This window comes from Ceratotherium simum, chromosome 21 (genome assembly GCF_057802395.1).
Source record: "Ceratotherium simum simum isolate JZ-2026a chromosome 21, ASM5780239v1, whole genome shotgun sequence".
NCBI classification, from domain to species: domain Eukaryota; kingdom Metazoa; phylum Chordata; class Mammalia; order Perissodactyla; family Rhinocerotidae; genus Ceratotherium; species Ceratotherium simum.
The window spans coordinates 21,668,147-21,692,695 of record NC_141920.1 but is presented as its reverse complement, the minus strand read 5'-3'; the positions used below and the strand labels follow the sequence as shown (position 1 = coordinate 21,692,695).

Sequence of the window (24,549 nt, the reverse complement as noted above, 5' to 3'; positions counted from 1 at the left end):
TCTGTTTTGAACAGTGCTAATCTAGTAAGTACAAGTTAGAACTATAATTCACAAACTTCCAGTATGGGGAAGTGAAGATAGCTATTTGTAATCCAAAGCAGGAAATGGGTTGTCAGACCAGACATTGATTCTGTTTTTCCTTTCATTATGTGTTTTGTCTGACAGCTTTATCTTAGTAAATCCCTGTCTGTCTCTCCGGCTATGGGGAGTTTTGCAAATGGAATGAAATAGTTTGAGTTTGCAGAGAATAGTTCTCCTGAATACTGTATAGTTCACCTAGATGACTGGTTATTCACATTGATTTTAAAACCCTCTGTTTTCAAGGTTTTATGGTGAGGCAGACTGTAATTAATATTTGTAGAAGAAAGAGACTGGAGAGTGACTCCTACAGTCCACCACATGTCCGCCGGAAACAGAAAATCACCGACATTGTCAACAAGTACCGGAACAAGCAGTTGGAGCCAGAGTTTTATACTTCACTTTTCCAGGAGGTTGGACTCAAGAACTGCGGTTCTTAGACCACTGTCTGTCTAGGATTGTTGAACTACAGTTTGGGGCTATAATATCAAAGCAAAACAATTTGAGAGGTGATCACTGTAAAAATAAAAACAAATCACTTCCCAAGAGCTTACTGTTTAATCACCAGAATAGAAGAAACACGTTATAAACCCATTTGATAGAAGACTTTTGGCTTTCTAGTGAAATGGGCTCCCAGACACAATCATATTCATGCTGGTAATGGTGATATACATTTTAGCCACAAACTTTCTTTTAAAGGGACAATTTTAGTTAAATATCAGCCTTTTGAAGAGAAAGGCTTTTATGCATCTCAGTTAAACACGTGCATTGGTAATATCAAATTTGCAGATTAGAAGTTGAAGATAGTTTTATACCTCACTTTTTAGGAGGTTGTGTTCAAAATTAAAACCTGTCTCAGAATCTTCCAGCACATTTAAAGACTCATGTTGATAGCATGGAGGAAAAGGAAAGAAATCTCAACTTTCTGCTCACTCGTAGGTCCATTTTGTTATCCAACTGTCGTCCAACTGTCAAACTGACAGAAAAGAACATAAATGTTTTCTGCTCAGATAAGAAGTCTGACATTAAAATATTTCGTATTTTCTCTGCACATTTCAGAAAGCTTTCATTCTCATCGCTGCATAGATCTGTCTGAAGGCCTAAGTTTCTGGGCAGCCCAGGAACATATCTGAAGTGGAGGCATGGCCCTGTCCTTTCATGGGGATACAAATAGAGTCTGTGGAGTTAAAAGTTATGAGACAGTAGTGATGCCTCCACTCTCTCCAATATTATCTAGCTTGATGACATAACAACAGATTAAATATTTGTAGTTCCTTGGTAATTTCTTGGTTACCAAGAAATTTTCTTGGTTAAGAAAAGTAAATTCACAATGAGGGTTGAAAATTATTTGGTTTCATTCATTGTCGCTTATTTCAGGACCAAGCAGGAAACTGCAGGAGTTTATGAAGGATTCTAATTTGGGATTCAGGAAATAGCCTCTCAATGCTCCTAATTCAGATTTCTCCCGGAGAGCTACTGGATTTCATCATAATTGACAAACATTAGTGACCACCTCCTCGGGTGGCTGCTGTTAGAAATGGCTGTTGTCATATTTTCTGGACTTTGCCAGCTGAAGGCACAACAAATCCCTGCCTGGGTTTTGGAAATACTTCTGTTACCTCGCTGCTCCTTTTCTGCTAGGGATAAATGTTTTAAGGTGGCCAGACCCAGAACATCCTTACAAGAATTCCTGTTACAGTGCTAGAGTATACACTGCTCGTTTCTCCTATTCTTATGTGCTTTCTTCTTTATTCACATTATTTTATGTTAAGATAATAAGTGACATTTAAAGTCCAAAGTGGAGTGATCACAGTTATATAAGGGGTGATTTCCCACTTGAATTCTGATGTCAGTAGACTCCGTAGGTCAGGGCTACAGTGGTCTGTTTGGTTTGATGTTTTGGTAGTATAATTAGGGAGTGAGGGATAGTGTAGGACCTAAGTCCCTTTGCAGATATTTCTGTTCCAGAAGTATGTATTTTGTCATCTATGAGCAGGAAATGTGGGCATAGCAGCTTTTGGTTTTCAGTTTGCCATACCCTCTTCTTCATGTTTGTTTTAAGCTCAGGTAAAGGTAACTTACTTCTTCTATGACTCCAGTTTCCATTCAGGGTATATTATTATTCAGTAATTGATTTTATGTTTAATCTGGGCAATAAACTGATGTTTCCAGATGGTAGCATGGAGGGAGGGGGATATATGATAAAGATTAGCAAGTTCTACCCTAAAAATGTTTTAGTAGCTCAGCAGGTATAAGGTGAGGTTTAACAACTTGCATGAAAATTCTAGATTGACATTTCAAGGGAAAAATGGGTCCTTGTTCTAGTAAATGTGAAGAAAGAAGGCTATAAATTGGTGTGCAACTCATAACATTCCAGAGGTTAAAAATAACTGATGTAGGTGTACTTCCTCAGTGTGATTCCTCAGATAAAATTTTTACCTTTGGCCTGGTTTTACTGTCAGCAGAATGTATGGTGGTGTATGTGTTGGAGATAGGCTTCCTGATCCTTCAGTTTGCTCTAATTTCAGGCAACTCTTTCTAATTCTAATGGCTTTGATAAGTGAACAACTGTGTTGAATGCGGTTTGTGATCTGGAAGACTTTGTGGTCTCCTAGGGAAGGAGGGATGGATTCAGGACTGTGCAGCTCCCGAAGGCATGAAACCCCAGTGTGTAGTACAGCACAAACAGAATATGGGGTACGTATACTTGTCAGGTGCTGGTTCCTTCTGCTCAAAATAACATCTGCCTAAAAGGGGAGTGTGGTAAGGACCCTTTCACTAGTGTAGGTTTGAGTTCGTAGTCACTAAGTTCACCCAACTGCCTTTGTTAAAAATCACTTTGAGTAGAATAATGCTGGAGGAGCATATTTAGTCCTTAATAATAATCTGTAATAGTCCACTTGATAAATTTGCTAGCACATGTTCATAACCTTTGGGAGGAAGCCAGGACCACTTTGGTCTGTGGCTTAAACAGTTTAGTTGTTGCATGTGACAGATGAACCAGGGGTATGAGTGTGGCATTTGGTGACAAGGAAAGCATTACCCAAGGGACAGAGGCAGGTAGCCTCTCATAGTCCCTTCTCACATTTGGGGAACGGGGGCTTTCCTCCTCCTCTCTGGTTGGGAGCACTGAGGACAGTGAGGAGGGCTTTTGCCTTTTCTCGTTCAGCGAGCTGTCTCTTTTGTCCAGTGCTTCCTCCTAAGACCCCCTCCTGTCCGTTGGCCCTTTGACAAGAATAGTTAGGTGGTAGGTTGACCCCCTCCTGCCTTGGCCATGTATACACACACGTGCGTGCATGCTGTCCTCCATTTCTAGGTCCTCTATTTCAAGACAGCCCATTCTCCTCTGGACTCATTTATAAGTATAAAATACCTGCATCTTTGGCCAGTAATGTCACTTGCCTATAGGTTGTGTGTGTGAGGCCTTCATGAATGGTTACTTTCTACATACACTGAGGAAGCGTTTATCAGGCTCTGCAGAGTGATTTTTAGAAAGGCAGAGTCTTCCAAGAGTAGTGGTTTCTATTGGAAGGTGGAACTTTACTCAAAGTGGGAATCACCCTTGCTTAAAGACGTGTCTCGTGGTAGATGGTAAAAAATCTACTGGAGGTAATTTGACACTCCTCCTGGCTGTAGTTCTCCATTCAGCATTTAAAAACCCATTCAGGTTATATCTTCCTAAAGAGAATTGATTTATATGTTTACATGAAACGATGGTCTGTTTTAAGGGTTTCCATGACAGCCTCTTTTCTTGAAATGGAGAGACTGGAGGTAATCTACCCGCTCAATGTGGAATCAAACTGTGGGTTCTTGGTAGCTAAAGAAGCCATGTACTGTATAGTGTTTTTCTCAGAGTATCAACTCATATTCTTCAGATGCTTTTCTTTTTTTAATGGTGAGGGAAAAGGTATAATTTGGGATTCCACAGTGCCTTGCAAATAGTAGGCGCCCAGTAACTATTTGTTGAAGCAAACCAAGTTTCCCAAGCCCTTGTCTCTTGCAGTGACCAAGAACATCTTTCTTGAAGGGCTTGGCAGTTGTGGCTAAAACATAAGCAGTATCATTATTTGCTTGAATTCATATACACAATTTGTATGAATTTCGGTATGTTGCCAAGACATGATCTTTTTCTTATTGTATTTTCTGTAAATATTTCTGGCACTGAACTGTAAAGTAAAGGCGAAATGTAAATATGAAGGTGTCCCTGTGTCCCCTTGCCTCCTGTGTTTTCTCTTTGTTGGTTAGGGAAGAAGGCCCAGAGGCTTGTTTGTATTTATGCCGATCCTTTGTCCAGAAGAAACCCATGGAATATTGAATGTAATACATTTAGTCAATTAAATTTTAAGGAGATTCTTATCTAATAACATCGTGTGTGCTTTTGGTTATAGGCCGGGGGATTGACTCCTGCATGGGTGTTCCTAATTTACCCTTCCCTGGGGGTATCGGCTCTGCTTTGGCTGCCCTTCATAATTTAGATATGTGAATTTTCACCCTGGTTTTGTAGAGTTTTAAAAGTAATTTGGCCTTCTGTGCTAGAAGGAGCTTGTATAATTAAAGCACTGCCAACAGAGGCCCACCCTACAGAAGCTAGCAATTGCCGACGGGCTGGCTGGCTCTCTCTGTCTTGGGAATACACAAACGTGAGCTGTGCTCTCTGCCTGCAGAAAATCTGAGCTCTGCCAGGACTGGCCAGTCAGGAAAGGGGAGAGATGCTGAGGAGGTCATCTGTCTACCACCCCTTTGAGTAGGGTTGGCTGCAGAGGGTTCCATGGGGCCAGATTAGCACCTTACTGCCTAGATTACACATGGTGGGGTGGTTTTACCACTTGAGGAAACAGTTAGGTGGGTGCCTCTGCTGAAAGCCACCCCCTCCAGCCTGGCCCTGAAGCCAGGGCTGGGAGCTGCCTCTCCTGCAGTTGTGTGTCCACGTCTGCTCTGCCTGCTCACCATAGGACCTCCGGCTGGGCCCTAGTGGCCAGGGAAGCTTCTCCCTGGGCTGACTGCACAGTGGCCCTGTTTTGGGGTCTGGCAAGAAAATGTGTTCAAGCCTGTCCCACCTGTGCTGCTCAGCTCTTTCTGACCCTTCAGGACCCAGTGCCAAGAATCACCCCTAACCCCAACCCAGACCACCCAGCTCCTGGCCTTGGCTCTGGGCCACTAGGGCATTGTGCTTCTTGGATGTACATTCTACTACCATCTACCCAGACCTCCTCTTCTGGGTCTTCTGGTCATCTCACAGCTGGGCTCAGACTCCCTCTAAACACACTGGCCCTCCAAGCCTCAGCTTGCCTTTCTGGGGCTGGCCCCACTTGCGTTTCTACCTGGGCTGGTGTCTGCCTATAAGGGGGTCCTTCCACTCCATATCTTACTCTAAGTCTGCCACCCACTTCCTGCAGCTGCTCCCCGAGCCTGGAACTGGGTCTGCCTGACTTTCCAACCTGTCCTCCATGAGATTCTCTGGTCTCGAAATCAAGTCTCATCAGACTGGTTGCCCATTAACGTGTTGAGTCCCAAGCCTCACCCCCTGGAGGTTCTGACTCAGTAGAGCAGGGTGAGCTTAGGAATGGGCAGGTTTCATAAGTAGCCTCCAGCCCCCACCTACCTGTGGGCCAGTGACTGAGGCAGGTGGTCCAAGTACCCTCGTAGAGAATACCATGCTTCTGTCTGACTCCCCTCCACAAGCAGCAGCTGCTCCTCATGTGGACTTCCTGCACCCATCAGGCTCACAGTCTGGCCCGAGTCTCCTACGAGTTCGGGGACTGTCAGGCTTTGAGAGGTCCAGAGCCTCCTTCCTGCTATGGGGCCTGGCACATGGAAGTTTACTAACTACTTCGTGAATGAATGCATGACAGAAGTGAGAGGGGCAGAGAAGTTTGGCAATTGGGGATGTTCTGCCCACTTGGGTGATAAAGGAACAAGGTTAAAGTTTTAGAAGCCCCTCACTGAAAACCCTAATAAGGAGAGGTGCAGAAGCTTCTGGGTTAAGTAATAGTCATTTATTGAGGACCTACTGTGTGTTAGACTAGAAGGTTTTTAAATGGCAGCCAAGTGACCCAATTTGGCCTAGCCGACTTGTTTTGGTTAGCCAACAATGTTTTAACAAGGTTTGATTCAACATTTTTAAATTGGGAGATTTCACATAAAAATCCAGATTTTTTTGGCTCTCTTGGAAAAGTCAGGAGATCTGGCCATACTGGACCATTTCCCACATAGCAGTTACTGGCTGGAGCTACAACAGCCTGCCTGCTTTAGATGCACCAAGCTCCATCGAGTTTGCTCAGCCCCCACCACTCCCACAAAGTGTAATTGTGAGCACGTGTAGCCTGAATTATGTGACCTGGGAGCTGACTGGCTCCTGGAGGAATCTGTGACCTCAAATATACGAACACTCACCTGGGGGAAATTTGTATCCCATCATTTTTTTTTCCCTACTTTGAGCAGCTTGGTGAGGTAAGAATCATTTCCATCCTACAAGAGGATCAAGGAGGTGTCACATGAACCCGTAATGTCTTAGCAGGGATTCAAACCCAGGCCTGCCTATCTGCCTGGAAGCCTGGGCTTTGTTCTCAGCCAGACTGCCCTGGCTCTCACCTATTTGTTTAAAACAGCTCTCCTTTCGCCTGAAGAAAACTGTGACTTCCTTGTTACGTCACAGGCTTAGTCACAATTGGGCTGACAGCAGAGCGTGGCCCGGCCTGCCAGGTCCCAGGGCAGCCTTGCTAGCCCAGCCCAGGCTGGCCCGCTTAGCCACACATGCACCATGAAGTACCCTCTGGTGCCACTGGTGAACGACCTCACGTTTTCTTTCCTGGTGTTCTGGCTCTGCCTGCCTGTGGCCTTGCTGTTGTTCTTGTTGATCGTTTGGCTACGCTTCTTACTTAGCCAAGGTGAGCCGCCCTGGCTGAGCCCTAATCCTGGAGCTGGGCAGGGGTCAGATAGGGCAGGGGTCCTGGAACGACTGCAGAGAGAGGGGTTTCCTTCAGGCATTTGAACTGCTGGCTCAGAGTTGACAAGCGGCCACCTGTAAGAGAACAGGATTGATTTGGTAGTTTAAAGTTTCTTAACCTAGAGTCCAAAAGAGAATCCCTGAGTTTGCCTGGGAAGCGATATGTGTGTGTGCACATCTGTGTCCCCTGAGGGCCACTGCTAGTACATAAGGTCTTTGGTACAAATCAGAAAGGTAGCCCCTCTGGGCAGATGAATTAGTAAAAGGTGCCCCTTCTGTGAATGCAGCCAGGGCACAAGGCTCGGTGAGCAGAACATGGGCTGGATTTCAGTCCCTCTCACCTCTTCAGCTCAGTGCTTTTGTGCAGTAAACAACTTGCACGATGGGGCACGGCACAGGTGCCAAGGGACCGCTCATACTGTTTTCTGCTCAGACCACACATCAGGGAGGATCTGGGTTTCTCTGGGACACAGGATCACGGAAGTCAACTGACATTTGTCCTGAGCTCAGCATGCCACTGAGAGGAGCAGGAGGCAGGGCAGAGCTGGCCGCGAGGGACGCTGGGGGTCAATGGGCCTTGAGTGCAGCCTGGCCATGTGGCAGGAATGACACTCTGCTCCTCAGGTGTCCTGCCTCCCTGGTCCCTCTCTTCATTGAGGGGCCTCTTTCTGGGGATCGCTTGACTTCCCACCTCCTGCTCCTCAGCCCCATGACCTTTGGCCAGCTGGGCAAGGAGGGCACTGAGTGTGCTGCCAGCTCTGGTCAGATGGCGTTGAGACAGGGTGAGCAGTTCACCCCCTAATCTGCCCCATGATCTGAAATGTGGGGGCTGGTGGCTGTGCAGTTACTGGGAGTTCCTGGCTAGAGCTTCCAGAAAACGTTTGTTTAGAGCATGTTCTCCTCATATTCTCGGGGTGGGCCACAGCCTTTCCTGAGGGGCACAACTCGGGCATTGGGCCGGTGGCTGGTGGAAGTCAGAGCACGTGTCTGTGCAGTGGCTGTAAAAGCCGTGTCTCTGGAGTCTGGGAGACGTGGGCCCGGATTTCAGCCTTGCTCTTCATAGTTCATAATAATAGCTTTTTGAACACTGTGTACTAGGCCTTGTGTTAAACTCTTGAGGTGCATTATTTCATTTAGTCCTCAGAATAACCCTGTGAAGTAATCCTCATCGTACAATTGAGGAAACTGAGGTTTGGAGAGGAGAAGCAACCCGCCCAAGGTCACACACCTGTGAAGTACCGATCGTCTGATGTCCAGTCCTGCTTCTGCCTCCTACCAGCTGTGTGACTTTGGGCGCGTCCTCTCTGAGCCTTTGTTTTCTCATCTACAAAGTGGAGACAATGATGGTGCTGACCCCTTGGGGGCTGTGGAGAGATGCACGTCAGGGCAGGGCACACAGTATGCATACACTCACAGCAGGTGCTTGTAGGCTGAGAAATAACCCGGTCAGTGTCGGTTTCGTCCAGGTGGGTGGAAGTGTAGGAGTGGCTTTGGGTGGCTTCTCCGGAAGTGGGTAGACACCTTCCCTCAGGTCTAAGGCATTAATCTCCTCCAGCAATTCATTCTTGGAGTGCTGCTCAAAAGCCATCCACAACCTGCTCTGCCCAAGTCCTTCTCGGACTTAGTCCTGAGAGGCTGTTTACCCATTAACATCTCACAAGGCACTTTGAAATAAGTCCTTTTGCTAATTCTGCAACGAAGAGAAACCATCCTTAAAGTGAGGCAAGTGGTCCTCCCTCAGGCTCCCTGTCTTCTTGGAACCCTCCGTATCGTCGTGTCTGTTCTGTCCCTGTGCCGGGAGTTGGCCCACGCCCAGGGTCTGGGCCTGCCAGGGTTTGGGGGCTGGGGCTCAGGACACCCCGTTCTGTGGTTTTCTCTTCTGCTGTGGATCTCTTTATTGGAATCAGTTTGGCCTGGAATCCCGTCTAAAAAGCAGACAAGAGTAGCTCTGATAGCCCCGCCCCAGGACCTCTTGGCCTGGCTCAGCAGGTCAGTTTTAAGCCCCAGAAGGCAGAGAGTTGAGCGGCGAGTGCCATGTGGCCCAAGGGTTCGCGCTTCCCTAAGTCGAGGGGGGAGCAAATGGGGAGGAGAAGGGAGCTGCCTGGTGAGGCTGGCACTGAGGCAAAGACAGATCCTGGGCAGCTGAGCTCTGGGGAAGCTGGCAGTGCGGACAACGCTCATCCCCGGCTGTGACACGGGGAGAGAGGATGGAGCCACATTGTGCCCTTCAAGGGGAAGATGGTCTGCCAAGGATGTTTTCCTTTTGCAACTGGAAAGGAATTTGCAGAAGGAAGAAGGGAAACCTCCGAAGAGATGGGTTTAGGGCTGAAACAGAGGAGGGGACACAGCAGGCCATGCCTCTTGAGGGTCCTGCTCTCCCTTGTGGTGGTCCCTGGAGCGAGATGTTAAATTTGAAGCTCCCTTTGAATTCCCTGTCTTCAAACAAGTGCACCCATTGGGAACTGCGCAGAACTGTGGAGCCGGGAGGCTGATGGGGTCCAGCAGTACCCCTGTCTGGCTGTGACCCTGGACGTTTCACCTTGCTGAGCCTTCCGCATCTGTAGAATACGAATAATACCAGCGATTGCCTTCAGGAAGTTGTTAACAGGATTAAGTGAGAAGATGCCTGTAAAACACTTAGCGCATAGTATATGTTCAAAAAACAATCTCTACCTCTAGTAAAGAACAGTCCCTTCAAGCCATTGCACTGGTTTTTAGCTCATAGTAACTGCCAACTTTGTGGAACGCCTGTTCTGTATGTCCTGCCTCAGTTAGCCCTCATCAGAGAAGAGGCTGTTATGCCCTTTTTACAGATGAGGAAATTGAGGCTCAGCCTTTTCTATCTCCTGCTCTTGGTCTGCAATCTGAGGGCCCTATGCAGCCTCCTTTACTTCTCTGCAACCACTGGAACAAGAATATAGTAAGAAAATAATAACCCCTGCCCCCCGTCCTTTCTCACTTTGCCTTCCCTGGATCAGCCGTGTTAGCAAGCTCATGTACATTTAATAACATGTAGGCTTCCAAAAAAATGAGGGGGTGGGGTGTTCTTTGTTTTCAAAAAAAGGGATCTTGCCATGTAAATTTCTCTGCAACTTGCTTGTAATGTATCATAGACATCCTGCAAGTTGAAAGATACAGATTTAATACAGTCATTTTGACAGCTTCGTGACATGCCATGGGATGAATGGGCCCGGTCTCCATGCAGTGTGAGTGTGCCACACTTCAGTGAACCAGACTGTGTTCTCTTGTGATGGACACACACATGGTTTCCAGGGTGTTTTATTGTTTGTGTGTGTTTCACCACAGAACAGTGCTGCAATGGAAAGCATTGTGCTTATATACTCAGATATTTGTTAATGCATGAACTGGTGGACAAATGGATGGATGGATTGATGGTTGTGTTTGTATCTCCTTAGTACCCACTTCTGGACCACACCCAGTGCAGGTAGGTCATTTGCTCACCTCTAGGGTCCTTCTCTGTTTAGTAGGTGGATATGGCCACTTTCTGAGTCACAGGACAACCTTTTTTCTTGATCGCTGGTCACTATTCAAGGAACTGAAGTCTTCCCGAGGTCTCAGAGCTGTCCCATGTGTCATGATTCTGCCTTGGCCCCCTGGCCGCAGACAAGGCTGCAGGAATACTCAGGCCTGGCAGGGGGCTCCTTTTGGGTCATGGGGAGGAGACAAGATCTGACCACCCAAGAAGCCTCTCATACCTCCACAGATTCAGAGGAAAATGACTCAGATTTATGCTTTGATTGGGAGCCCTGGAGCAAAGCCCCAACCAAGTTTTGCTGGGAGGAGACACTCCATAGCCAAGAGGAGGAGAGGCCCTGCTGGTGAGCCTGTTCTGCCAGGTGAGGCCCTTCTATGGTGTGGGGGGCTGGCTGCCTCCACCATACTGGAGGTCTGTTCCCTCAGCCATGCTGGAGAGCTGGCTCCCTCCACCATGTTGGAGAGCTGGCTGTGTCTACCATGTTGGAGAACCTTCTGTCTCATTGTGTTGGAGACCTGTTTTTGCCATATTGGAAGACCAGCCACCTCTGCCACGAAGGATTTCTTTACAAGGGTCCCCTACCCTTTACCTCTACGACCTCACCTTCTACCACACTCCTTAAGGTCTTTGTACTGGCTGTTCCATCTGCCTGGAACCCTTCTTCCCCAGACATCACTTGGCGTACTCCCTCACCTCTGAGGTTTTGCTCAGATGTCACTTTTTCAGTAGGGCCCCCTGACCATCCTCTTTAATATTGCAACCTCTCCCCTACTTCTTGACCCCCTTACCCTGCTCAACATTTTCATTTGCTATAGATAACACTTACCACCTTCTGACATACTCGATAATTGGTGTATCCAAAGCACCCACAGCAGTGCCTGACTCACAATGGGGGCTCAACAGATATTTGTAGAAGGAATGACGTGATAATATTAATAATAATAATAATAATAATAATGGTTGATATTCACTGGGTGCTTAATAGATACCAAGACCTATGCTAAGCATTTCTCTTTCACAAGCTAATTTATAAAATCCTACAAAGAGGATATTATTCTTATCTCCTTTTTACAAATGAGAATTCTGAGTGGCAGTGCAGAGAAATACTTTGCCCAAAGTAACAGAGCTCTAGCGTCCATTGAAAAGCTAGGAGACCTCATCCATTCCAATGGAATTAAATGCCATTTCTATGCCGTTGACCCCAAAATATGTGTATCTCACTCTAGTCCTCCTTCTGAGCTCTATCTGTTTGCTTGACACCTTTTTATGACTAGAATGGGATTCTTGATTCCTTTTGCTACCCAACAAAGCAAAATACAATACCTGATCTTCTGCCAGCTTTTCTCCACGTCTGTGAACAGCACTACCATTCATTGGTCTAGTTGCTCCAGCCACAAACCTGGGAGTCAGCCTTCATGCCTTTCTTTTCCTCCTGCTCCACATCCAGTCCATCAGCAAGTCCTAGACTCCATCTCTCATGCGTCCACTTCTCTCTGTCCCCACAGTCACTATGGCCTGCCCTACTCCGAAGTCTGCTCATGCAACATGTCACTAATCCCCCACTCCGTGCCCTTGTCGGTCACCACTTGGAGCCCCTGCCTTTCCGAGTGGAGAAAGGAGGTGGGTGTAAGAAGCAGGGACCCTCACTTAATCTCAATTACACTGATTCTTAACCTTTCCTGGTTGTGGGCCATTTCCCCAGAAAAACACACACGTGCATACACTCAGAGTTTTGGGTGCAGGGCTGGCTTCACAGGTTGTAACCTGTGCAGCCCCACAAGGTCCCATGTTCGTAAAAGCCCCATGCTTGGTTTAATGTTCTGCTGTTGCTGTCTTGAAATTCTTAATTTTTGAACAAGGGGCCCCATATGTTCATTTTTAAAAGGCCCCACAAATTATGTAGCCTGTCCTGTTTGTGTACAATTAGTGGGGTAAGAGAAGATGTTCAGACTCCACTCAAGGACTCTGTCCTTTGTGTGTAGAGCCCTTACCACCCCGTCACGTATCTGTCCCTCTCTCACTCTTTCATTCCGTGGTCACCACTAGACCCAACCTTCCATTTGTTTCCAGCTTGGTTTTCCTGGAGTCAGCTGGGCAGCGGCAACGGCCGAAGTGGATGGGGAACTCTCGCCAGGGAGGGAGGAGGACTTTGGCGAGTGAGGTGCTTCCCTGGGACCCCCAACCCATCTCCTCCATCGATGGACACACGAAAGCCTCCAGAGGACCCAGCTAGTCTCCATTATCAACGACCTTCCCAGGCCCCTGGGGAGGAGCCCAAGTCTGTGAAGACGATGTAAGCAGGCACACGAGGAGAAGTTGGCCAACTGAATTCAGAGAAGGTCCTAGGGCAGGGCTGGGCCAGAGGCTGTGGGTCCATATTAAAGAAATGGGGGGGTTCCTGTGCTCAGGAGACCCCTGACAAACCTGCTGGGCCTGACCAAGTCCGTTTGTTCAACAAGCTGTGGGGCCCGGGTGTGTCCCCGATGCTCTGTGGGAACCCTGACTTTCCCATCTGTTCAAAGGGCTGGGGGTCTTGCTGTGAACTTTTGTTCCCTAATTTCAAACTCACTCCATGATGAGCCTTCAGGTTGATTTTAATAACAAATATTCATTATGTAAATATCTACAGAATGTCTACCATATGCCTAGTTATGATAAGAACAGCTCCCATTTAATGAGCACTTACTGTGTCCCAGACACTTTTCTATGTGCTTTACACACGTTATCATTTTTAACCTTCACAAGAATTCTATGGGTAGGGTCTTTGGTTATCCCCATTTTACAGATGAGGAAAATGAGGCACAGAGCAATCAAGTAACTTATTCAGAGTCACACTGGTGGAGTTGGATTTGAACCTAGGCCCCAGGACTCCAGATCCCGGCCTGATGCACTGGCCAGTTCTCCAGGTTGGAGTGTTGGGAGAGACAAGGCTCTGACTTTTGAAGAAATCCCTTGTCCTTGCCCCTCATTGTTACTCAGAGGCAGCAGGGTTGATGGCTGGAGAAGGGGACGAGCCCTCCTGTGTATCACCTGGGTATCATCTTTGTCCCCTCTTTCTCCCACCGCACATCCCACCAGCCACCATGAGCCTTTTAAAAGGTCCACAGGAGAGGGAATGGAGCCTGAATTATTAGCTGGTCTCCCAGCCTTTGATCTCCCCAGCTCTGCTTTTTCTGCCCTGTTAGGACCATCCATCCAAAGCACAAATCAGAACATGTCCCCCCCACCGCTTAAAGCCCTCTATGGCTCCCTAGTGTCCCTGGGCTAAAGTCAGAGTTCCTTGTGTGGTATAGAGAGCTGCCCTTTGGGATCTGAGCCCCAGTGAAATTGCAAGATGAGGTTTCTGTTCTTACCAACAAGGCTGCAACAAACACCCTTGAACTTATATCTTTGCACACAAGTGTGCTTCTATCTAGAGGATAAGTTCCGAATGGAGAAAATGTTGAATATAAGATCTGTGCATTGATATATTGCAGATATTGCCAAGTTGCCCTACCAAAAGTTGGCACCAACAGTGTACATAAAAGTGCCTGTTTCTCCAACCTTTGCCCTACCCTACATCTGCTAACACATACACACATGAGTGCACACACACTCCCCCTTCTCTACACACACTTTGTTCTGGCTGATGTGCTTTTGCCAAGGCTGCGTTTTCCTGGGAACTTTCCTGGCATTGAATAGACACTTTTGGTAACGAGCCTCCCTTGCTGCTGAAGCTTCTCTGGCCTTTGTCTGGCATTTTCTCCAACCGCCTGCTCCGTGGAGTCCCGTGCACAAGTCGGCCGCTACCCCCTGTGCTGTTGGGCTGCTGGGGCACTGTTCCCCTCTGTGCTGACCTAGAAAAGCCAGGCCAGCCCCCTAGCCCCCGTCCCATCCACAGCCACTCTGGAGGAGCCAGAGGAGCCTCCTGGGGGAGCTCAGACCCTGCGGGGAAGTGGGCATGGTGAGGCTCTGCAGCTCGGGCTCCGCGGGGAGGACGTCTGGTCGTGCTCCTGGGAGCACCTGTGTCAGACGGCTGGGGGGACAGCTCCTCGGGGTCCCTGGCCGGTAAGCAGCTCTGGATGGCAGCTGGTGGGGAAGTGTGCGGAGATGCCTTCCCTGCTCTGGGTCGGGGGCTGAGACCCTGGGCCTCTGAGGGTATGGATTGGGGCCCCTGTCTGGCGTTTTGTCCTGTTAGGAGACGTGTGTGTCTGTCTGTCTGGTAAACACACCCTGTGATCCTCCAGTACTAGGCTTCCCGAGAGATATCATCCCCATTACAGCAGATGTAGCCGAGTGCCTGCCTCTGTGTGCCTGCCCCAGTGCTAAGTGCTTCCTATGCCTTATCTTATTTGATCCCCACACTATCCTGTAAGGTGGGTCGTAGTTCTATTTTCAGATGAGGAAACTGAGGGTCAGAGAGGTTAAGTAACTTGCCCAAAGTCACACAGCCTGGAAGTGGCCCAATTTTCTGACTCTTACCTGAGATGTGTTTCTCAATATCCACAGTAATACCCCTGGCTCTTCCTGGACTGGAACAACGCAACTTAAGGTTGTGCTGTTGATGCATGTAGGAAACATGAGCAAACTCAGAACAATAAGTGCGCATGTCTCCCCAGCCCGAGGAGCTCAGGGAGGCTGGGAGGACAGTCACCAGGGTAAGGTGGGGAAGCTGCAGGGGCAGTGATGCAGGGCCCATCTGACAGTCTTGGACCCCTTGTCACGACACATCCCCCAGGCACGCCCATATGTTCCACCCCTAAACCCTGGAATCCCAAGCACAAGCCCCTCACCCTCCCGCCACCATCCCTGTGAGCCTCAGTGTCATCATCTGCAAAATGGGGCCAATCCCTCTGCATTCGTTACCTGTGGCTGCCACAACCAAGTGTCACAGCCTGGGTGGCTTAGAACAGCAGAAATTCATTGTCTCCTGGTTCTGGAGGCCGGAAGTCCAAAATCAAGGTGTCGGCAGGGCCAAGCTCCCTCTGAACCTGCAGGGGAAGAACTTCCTGCCTCTTCCAGCTTCTGGCAACTCCAGATGTTCCTTGGCTTGTGGCAACATCACTCCAATCTCTGCCTCCATCTTCACACGGCTTCTCCCTGTGTCTTCACGCTGTCTTCCCTCTGTGCGTCTGTCTCGGTGTCCAGATTTCCCCTTTTTATCAGAACACCAGTCATTAGATTAGGGCCCACCCTGATGACTGCATTTTAACTTGATTACCTCTGCCGAGATCCTATTTCCACATAAGCTCATATTCTGAGGTCCTGGGGGTTGGGACGTCCACTATGTTTTGAGGGGGACACGATTCAACCCCTAACACCCTCCTCGTGAGGACTGAATGTGGTAATGCGTGTAAGCTCTGAGCACTGTGCTTGGCTGGGACTTTATAAATGCTCCATAAATTGCTGCCAAAAGAAAAAGTTGAGTGCCTGGAAATAGGTGCTTGGTGTACATCCTGTGCCAGGCGCAGTTTGGGTGCTCGGCATGTACTATCCCACTGAATCCTCGCAACCACCCCTCGACACGGGCAAGATTTTCGTTTAAATGATGAGGAAACTGTGACTCAGAGAGGTTAAGGCATTTGTCTGAAGTCACACAGCCTAAATGGCAGAGCTAAGGATCTGCCCCAGGCCTCTGAGATTCCACTACATCACACTGGGTTGGACAGTGCTCTAGTGGGCAGTGGGAGATGCGTGGAGGGCTAGAAAGGCAGGGAGGAAATGCTGAGCACACAGCACGCAGCCCTAGGGAGCTTTCTGGGTCTGAGGGGCATAAACGTATCTCAAAAACACTGAGTGGGTGGGCTGGATTGCAGGCTGTCAGGGTGCAGGGCTGCCAGGTCTGAGTCACTCCACTGTGACCTAACCGGCCTGGCCGATACTCCAGAGCTGGAACAGGCCCCAATGGGGCTGAGGAATGTTGCCCAGAGCTCGGGCACACTTCATTCTGAGTACACACGGCTCTCCAGGAAGCCAAGAGGTGGTACTTTCCTAAGGAAGCTTGAAAGTGCAGCTTATTCAAGATTCAGGCTACTCTCTCTCCCTTCTTGCTTTCTTTCCAGGGGTTCCCTACACCTAAGGGAAGTGATAACAAGTTAGGTTTTCTGTTCTGAACTAGAAGTTCATTTACTCAGGTGCTAACTTGTTTACTCACTCCAGCATGCATTTATTCATTCACTCATTTATTTATCCACCCATTCACCTAATGGCTCGCTGATTCATTCATTCATTCACTCCTTCATGCTCTCATACATTCACATACACAGCCATTCACTTTTTCACCTATCCACCCATCCACCCATCCACCCATCCACCCATCCATCCATCCTTCCATCCTCCATCCTCCATCCATCCATCCATCCATCCATCCATCCATCCATCCTCCATCCATCCTCCATCCATCTTCCATCCATCCTTCCTCCATCCATCATCCATCCATCCGTCTATCCATCCTTCCTCCATCCATCCATCTATCCATCCATCCATCCTCCATCTATCCATCCACCCATCCTCCATCTATCATCCATCCATCCTTCCTCCATCCATCATCCATCTATCCATCTATCCATCCATCCATCATCCATATTCATCCATCATCTATCCATCCAACCTTTATTAACTACCTACTGTGTTTCTCCCATAAAGCTCCTTATAGCTCCCCATGTGCTTTTTCACCCACTTTCAGTCCTAGTTCACCCTACATTTTGGGAGGGAGGACCTCTGCACCCATGGTAGCCCCAGATACTCAGCCTTCTGGTGGCATGCTTCCAGAGTCTCCTCCTCAGGAGGAGGCTCAAGAAAAGTGGACAGTTGGTCATCTGCACAGCCCCAGTCTGCATGTGAGAGCCAGTGACAGCTTGAGACTTGGGGCTCCTGAGGACCCTTTGTCCTGTGGGGTCCCTTCTTTTTATACCAGGGCCATGCATAGTCCTGGGCACTGTGGCTCCAGTGGGGCAATATTTCCAGTTATTGGGCTCCAGTTCTTGCTTCTCCCAGGCCAGAGCAGACCGTGGTGACCCATGGAGTTGGGCCCCTCCTTGAGGAGCACCCTGGGGCTGCTCTTCTTAGTGTAAAGGCAAATATGCTGCCTAGGAGGGTCACTGACACTCAGAGACTTAGGAGAGGGCAGGGTGGGCCAGGACAATCTGGGGGAAGACCATGGCATTCTCTCCTGGCCAGAGAGCAAGAGGAGGGACTCCTGGTGCGTAACAGATATGGGGAGTAGGACACAAGCCAGAGAAGCTGGCAGGAATGTCCCTTACTTGTCCCTAAATGCCCCACTTCTACGTCTTTGTATATGCCGAGCTCCTACTCCTTCACATTCCAGGCAGAATGTCAATTCCCAGGGAGGCCCTTCTGGACCCCCACATTTGGCTATTCCTGTTTCCTGGTCCCTTAGCATCCCCCTCCCCCATCCCAAGCCCTGCCCTTTTCACACCCTTGACACACTCCTGTTTGCCTACTTTCCTGTTTCCTGGCAAATGTCACCATCCTCGTTTTGCAGAGGAGGAAACCAAGGCTCAGAGAAGGCGGGTGACCTGCTCAAAGGCACAGAGGGAGTGGCCAGGCCAGACCTGTGGGTCATGGCTGCTTTTTTCCACCCACAGTAGCCACGTACTTTATTAATTCAGTTTTATTTAAAATCAGATGGCTGCAGGTAATAACAAGGGCAATACGAATAATATTTCATGACTGGTTTTAAAGGTGCCATTTCCACTTCACTGCGGTGCAGGAGGGTGGGCGGGGCTCAGAGGTGAGTGTGTGTGTCTGTGTGTGTGTCTGTGTCTGCCTGCAGGTGGCCCTGGCTGAGCCAGCCCCACCCGGAAGGAGGTTGGACATTTGTCCCGGCGTGGGGGTGTCTGGGACTTGGGTGTGCCACAGAGGCCCTGCACCCTTCCTCCTGTGCTCATTGCCAATTGAGTCAGCCCTGAGGCAGCAGCAGCACTGCAGCTGACCAGGGAGCCGCGACGGTGCCAGCCCATGGCAGAGCCTGCCCTTCTCCCTGCCGCCCAGATGGAGAGGCTGGCCCCCTTCTCCCTGGCCTCACCGTGTCCCCGGATCCCGCGGGCCCGCATCGCCAGACAACCAGGGCGCTGTGCCCGGCGCCGGGCAGACCTGGGCTGCAGGTACAGGCTTCACAGGATGGGAGAGGGGAGGTTTGGGCCACTGGTGTCTCAGGGCCAGGGGTGAGGGGACCAAGTCGAGGACCTGCTCTGTGCCAGGGGTGAATGTCGTCTCACTCAGTCCTCACAACATCCCTGTGAAGCAGGAGTTCCCCTCCCATCCTATAGATGAGGAAACAGAAGCTCTGGGAGGGCAAGTAAATGGCCCAAGGTCACCAGCTGCCGAGTGGTGGAGGTGTGTATTTCAAACCTTGGTCCGTGGACCCCAAACCCAGGCCCTTCCTGGGACACACACTACCCTGGGCTCCTGCTGCTGGCCTCCTGCGGGGTCACTGATTTTCCGATTTGTAGAGATGTGAGTGACCCCCAATGTGTGCCGTTTCCCCTTCCTCTGGATGTAGAGAGTATTAGGGACCCCAGGGGTGATTTGGGGCTCAGGATTCAGATCCTTAAACTGTGGAGTCTCAGCTGGGTCAGTGTGGCCGTGTGGTCACCTCGGGTGACAACAGTCCCCCCTCCATCCTGCTCAGTGTGTCTCTGACAGCCAGACCAGAATTTTTAAAAAGTAATTTTTCCCAACTATGATTACAGCATATTACAATATGATTATTATAGGAATTCAAACAGTTCGAAAGTTTGTATGCCTATTTCCCAGAATCTACTACAGTTAAAGTTTTGGCGTATACCTTGGGAAAATTTTTTGATGTATGTAAACCTATACTTGTATAGTCCTACACAAATAGGATCACGCTATCCACGTGCCTCTAGGCTTCCTTTTATCTCTTAATTAATGTTGTGGACGTCTTTACATGCCAGTAACATATAGATCTGACTCATTCGTTTTAATGATCTCCCATAATCCAACTTTATGGATGTTCTTTGGTTAATTTGAACCAGTTCCTGGCTAATAGACATTTAGACTGGTTGCAATTTTTTAAAAATTATTTTATTGAGGTCACATTGGTTTATAACACTGTGTAAATTTCAGGTGTACATCATTATATTTCAGCTTCAGTATAGGCTGCTTCCTGTTCACCACCAAAAGTCTAGTTTACATCCGTCACCATACATATGTGCCCCTTTACCCCTTTCGCCCTCCCCCCACACCTTCCGCTCTGGTAACCACTAATCTGTTCTTGGTATCTATCTGTTTGTTTGTCTGTTTATCTTCAACAGATGAGTGAAATCATGCTGTGTTTGTCTTTCTCTGTCTGACTTATTTTGCTTAGCATAATATCCTCATGGTCTATCCATGTTGTCGCAAATGGCACAATTTCATCTTTTCTATGGCCGAGTAGTATTCTGTTGTATATATATACCACACCTTTTTTAACCATTTTAAGCAATACTGCAATGGACGTCTTTGGGGATTTGTGTGGGTAAAACTCATTCCTAAAAGCGTAATTAAAGGTTTGAAAGGAATAATTAGAATCTTGATAGATCCTGCTCAACTGCCCTCCAAAAATGTTGCAGCTCAGAACACGCCTACAGCAGGGGAGCCCCATTGCCCCACTCATTTCCACCCCAGGACCTGAAGATTGACCGTGGCCTGACCGTGGAGAGCAGACCTGGGGAGTAGGGGACCCTGATCCTAGAACAACTGAGCCACAGAACTCCCTGATGCGGGAACAACTTCTAGGCTCAGGGAAGAGGCAGGGAAACTCAGGGAGATCATTTCATTCATTCAGCATATTCTCTGAGCTCCTGTGCATGGGGACTCTGTCCCATCCCAGGCAAAAATTACTCGGAACATGTGATTTTGTTGAGATTCGATCTTGATAAGCCAAAGATGTGCCTATCTGCATATCTATCAGTCAATCTGTCTGTCTGTCGGTCTATCTGTCTAGTCTGTATTAGTTTCCTATTGCTGTTGTAACAAATCACCACAAGCTTACTGGCTTAAAACAGCACAAATTTATTATCTTATAGTTCCGGAAGTCAGAAATCCTAAAAAACAGGGCTGTGCTCCTTCTGAAGGCTCTGGGGATGATCTGTTTCCTTCCCTTTTCCAGCTTCTAGAGGCCACCCACTTTCCCTGACCCATGGCCCTCTTCCATCTTCAAACATCTTCAAATCTCTCTCTGACTCTGACCTCCACTTCTGTCATCACATCTCCTCCTCTGATTCTGACCCTCCTGCCTCCCTCTTTCACTTATAAAGACCCTTGTGATTACACTGGGCTCACCCAGGTAATCCAGGATACTCTTCCCATCTCAAGATCCTTAACTTAATCACATCTGCAAAGTCCCTTTTGTCATGTAAGATAACATATTCACAGGTTCTGGAAATTAGGATGTGGACGTCTTTGGGGGGGCCACTATTCAGCCTATCACACTATCATCTATCTGTCTGTCTATGTATCTATGTATCTATCTATCTGTCTATCTGTCATCTAATTATCCATTCATCCATCTGTCTATCTACCTCCCTACCTATCCTATCTGTTCCCCTAACCTCCCCTGGCCCTCCCTTAATCTCTTGGTTCATTGTGATCTCTGAGGCTTTTAGTATTGAATTCACTATAAGAATGCTTGACCCATTGGATGTGCTCAGTACTTACTGGTCGAATAACCAAGTGAATTTTGTTGCATTGCTTTTGTTACTTAAAACAACGCTCTTACTTCTAGAACAGTGGTTTTTCAAACTCCAGCATTCTGTGAATATTTTATTTGAATTCAATTTTTATTATATTTTTTAAATATCAAAAGACTAGTAAAAACACCTCATGTACTCAAGTGTGTTATATCCCAAATATTTTTGTCTATCGAAATTGTATAGATTGTATGGTCCGTAAATGCTTTAAATTGAACTTATGAAATGAGTTTACAATAATATCATTGTTCTCTCTTTTGTTTATTGAGAAGAGATTCCGCTGTCAAAAAAATGTGAAAACCACTTCCCTGGGACAGGACTGGTCTGTCTGCTCCAGCCACTGCTCTTGTGTATCGGTTCACAAAGTCACTAGGTCAGTTCTCCCAACCCTCTGAGTTCATTCATCTCACTGGTCACTCACTTGTGAGTCATTTATTTATTCAACAAATTCCAGCAGGACCGTAAGCTCTTGGATGCCAGGCTGGGTCTGTTCTGTTCACCCATGTATCTCCAGCACCCAGTGCAAGGCTGGTCCATTGTAGGTGCTCATGAAATATTTGCTCAATGAACGAAATGCTCACTGCTTCTACGTGAAGTCCCATGATGGGCATTTAGTATGAGGATTATAAGATGTTCTCTCAGTCCTTGGGATGTCCACAGGCTGGTCCAAGAGGAAGATATGAGACTGGTCCACTGTGATATGATGCACAAATGCTGATTGGAAAGGTCCGAGCAGGGGTGACTGGAGTCAGTGCCGTCATCAAACAGAACTTCCTGTAAAGTGAATGGGACAGAGTTTGCTCTCTATGTGAACTCAATCTTAGGATCATGCAGTGTTTGCCTTGGGAGGAGCCTAACCCAATCCTAGCAAGATGGCTCTGATGGGATTCCCTCCATCCTCTTTCCCAAATAGAAACATATTTTCTGTTAATTCATGATTGCTATAAAAAGTGCAAAAAATAGCAAGTGAAATCCACTCCCCCCTCCCGCCTCCAACCCACAAGAATAGTAATTGTGAGCAGTTCAGTGTAGATCCTATAAGATTTTATGCTTCATAAAGATATATTTACATATATGTATATGGAAAACATATATGACCTAATTTATGTATGTAATTATACTTATATATGTGAACTGGATTATACTACCTGTAGCCATATGAAACAACCTTTCCCACTTGATAATATTTTTCACGGAAATAGAGATGTACACTGTTCTCTTTAAACACTGCATGATATTTCATTTTATGACTGAACTGTACTTTTGTTAACTAGCCTCCTCTGATGGACTTTTAGATTGTTTCTTTTACTTTTCCTTTTTTAAAAATTTTTTTGGTTGCTATTATAGACTATACTGCATTGTCTTGGGCATATATCTTTGTGCGCTTATCTTTATGATAAATTCCCAGAATAGAAATCGAGCCCAAAGGTATATACATTTAAAACTTTGAAATATATTGCCAAGTGGTTTCCCAGGGAGGTTGTACCCAATTACAGACTCACTAAGTGGGTGCCAGTTTGTTTCCTTATGTTCTTGACATTCTTGACTGGACATTATTGCTCTTTTTAGTCTTTGCTAATTGTATCTTGTTTTAACTCACCTTTCTTTTATTGTTAGTGCAGTTGGGCATCTTTTCACAGGCTGAGTGTCTGACAGAGAGGCAGGAAGACCCATTTCGAGTCTGGTGCAACAGTCAGATTCCCTTAATCAACAGTGGGTTAAGTGACTTGGCCAACTGCACACAGGTATTTTGTGGAATAATTCACTTTTACAAAGTCCACCTAAACTCATATTTAGCTCCTGTGTCGTTCTGAGGTCTCTGCCGTTGGGGTTAATGTCAATCGATCTCTCTAGACACCATATACCTTGAAACCTCCAGACACACCCCATAGGTGAACCCAAGCACCCAATAAATCACTCACACGCAGTTTAGATGTATCAATGGTAGAAGGACAGCCTGAATCTCAAAGCCCAGCTTTACCACTTACCAGCTGTAGGACTCTGGGGAAGATGTTTAACCTCTCTGAGCCTCAGTTTCCTTTCCTGTAAGATGGCTGCAAGTGGCAGTTCCTGCCTCATAGGCTTGTTGTGAGGATGAAATGAAAGGAACGTGTGTGAAGGGCTTAGCACAGAGCGGTACGTAGGGCGCACACCATATGTGCCAGACACCGGTCGTCAAGGGGAAGCTCTAGGAGCTGACTCCACATAGCACAGGTTTGTTTTCATGCAAGAAGTGAATTCAGGCCTCCTGACTCCTTGGAGTGGTAGAAAGATCTGCATTTGTGTCTTAAATCCTCCACTTATCCTTGGGAAAGTTACCGTACCTCTCTGAGCAGGTTGCTTTATTTGCAAAATAAGTGCCATTCTAGTAGTTGCTGTTGTTGACACACGTCTTCCTGGATCTCCGCCATGAAACCGCCACCTTGGGGCTGCAACCCCCAGGCCCACGCTGCAGCCCTCATGCTTCCGACCAGCTTTGCAGCAAAAGCCCTTGTGGGCAAATTCTCGCCAGGCCTCGCCTGCGGGAGGAACCTGGCTGACTCTTGCTTACAAACCAGCAAAGGCAAGTCCCTTCTGACAGGCCTTCCTATTTCTTCTCTTGCTTCACAGCGAAGCAGGAGAAGGCTCCACCTACACTGAGGGCTTAGGCCGCTTCCCTCCACAACTCCGGGATCTCCAGCCCTCCAACTCCCCTCCCGTCAGGCATGGCCAGCTCCACCCAGCTTGGCCAGCAGATGCTCACAGAATGTGAGAATGTCTTTTTTGTGACACTTGCCAACCCTGGGTGTTGGCAATCTTTTTGGTGTTTGCCAATCTGATGCTTGAAAATATTTCATCGTCTTAATTTGTATTTCCCTAATTACTTGTGAGGTTCAACATCTTTTCACATCGAGCATTTGCATTATCTTGAGTGGCTGTTCATTCGTACCTACCGTCTACTTTTCTATCATCAGATGTTTTTTGAGGGTATTTTTTTCCTTATTGATTTCTAGGAACTCTTTATATAGACTAGATAGTAACGCTTTATCATTTGTTACAAATATTTCCTCTCAACTGATTACTGGTCTTATGACTTTGTTTATGATGTCTTTTGTAAGACAGGAGTTTTAAATTTTGATGCAAACCTCAGTTGTTTTCAGTTATGGCTTCTGGATTTTATTTTGCTTGGGGAGATGTTCCCCACTACCCCTTATTTCTTCCCAACTCCATTCTCATCACACCCCAATGCAGGCTCCTATCCACCCAGCGGAATTCCTTTGTACATACCACCTTAATAACCTGCTTCCCTTCCTGTGAGCTTTGCATATCTCATTCCCTCCCTGACGTTCATTGAC

At 47.5% G+C, this 24,549-nt stretch overlaps 3 protein-coding genes across 7 annotated transcripts in view; all 3 read left to right on the top strand.

The window, feature by feature from the left end:
• The window catches only part of RALGAPB (Ral GTPase activating protein non-catalytic subunit beta), a 90,478-nt gene extending 86,036 nt beyond the window's left edge, over positions 1 to 4,442 (top strand). For all 5 annotated transcript variants that reach the window (XM_087445283.1, XM_014787453.2, XM_004430409.3 and 2 more), the window contains one exon: positions 325 to 4,442. In XM_087445283.1, coding sequence (XP_087301409.1) covers positions 325 to 518 — 194 coding nt within the window. In that variant the 3' untranslated portion in view covers positions 519 to 4,442. The remainder of the gene's footprint in view (positions 1 to 324) is intronic.
• Positions 4,443 to 5,874: 1,432 nt separating this feature from the next.
• On the top strand, positions 5,875 to 10,867 carry ADIG (adipogenin). Its single transcript, XM_004430408.3, has 2 exons — positions 5,875 to 6,965; positions 10,749 to 10,867. Exons 1-2 carry the CDS (start codon positions 6,839 to 6,841, stop codon positions 10,865 to 10,867), a joined length of 246 nt encoding a protein of 81 aa, XP_004430465.1. The 5' UTR covers positions 5,875 to 6,838.
• A 7,612-nt stretch (positions 10,868 to 18,479) lies between these two features.
• The window catches only part of ARHGAP40 (Rho GTPase activating protein 40), a 37,671-nt gene continuing 31,601 nt past the window's right edge, over positions 18,480 to 24,549 (top strand). The window contains 1 exon segment of the mRNA XM_014787450.2: positions 18,480 to 18,625. Coding sequence (XP_014642936.1) covers positions 18,480 to 18,625 — 146 coding nt within the window.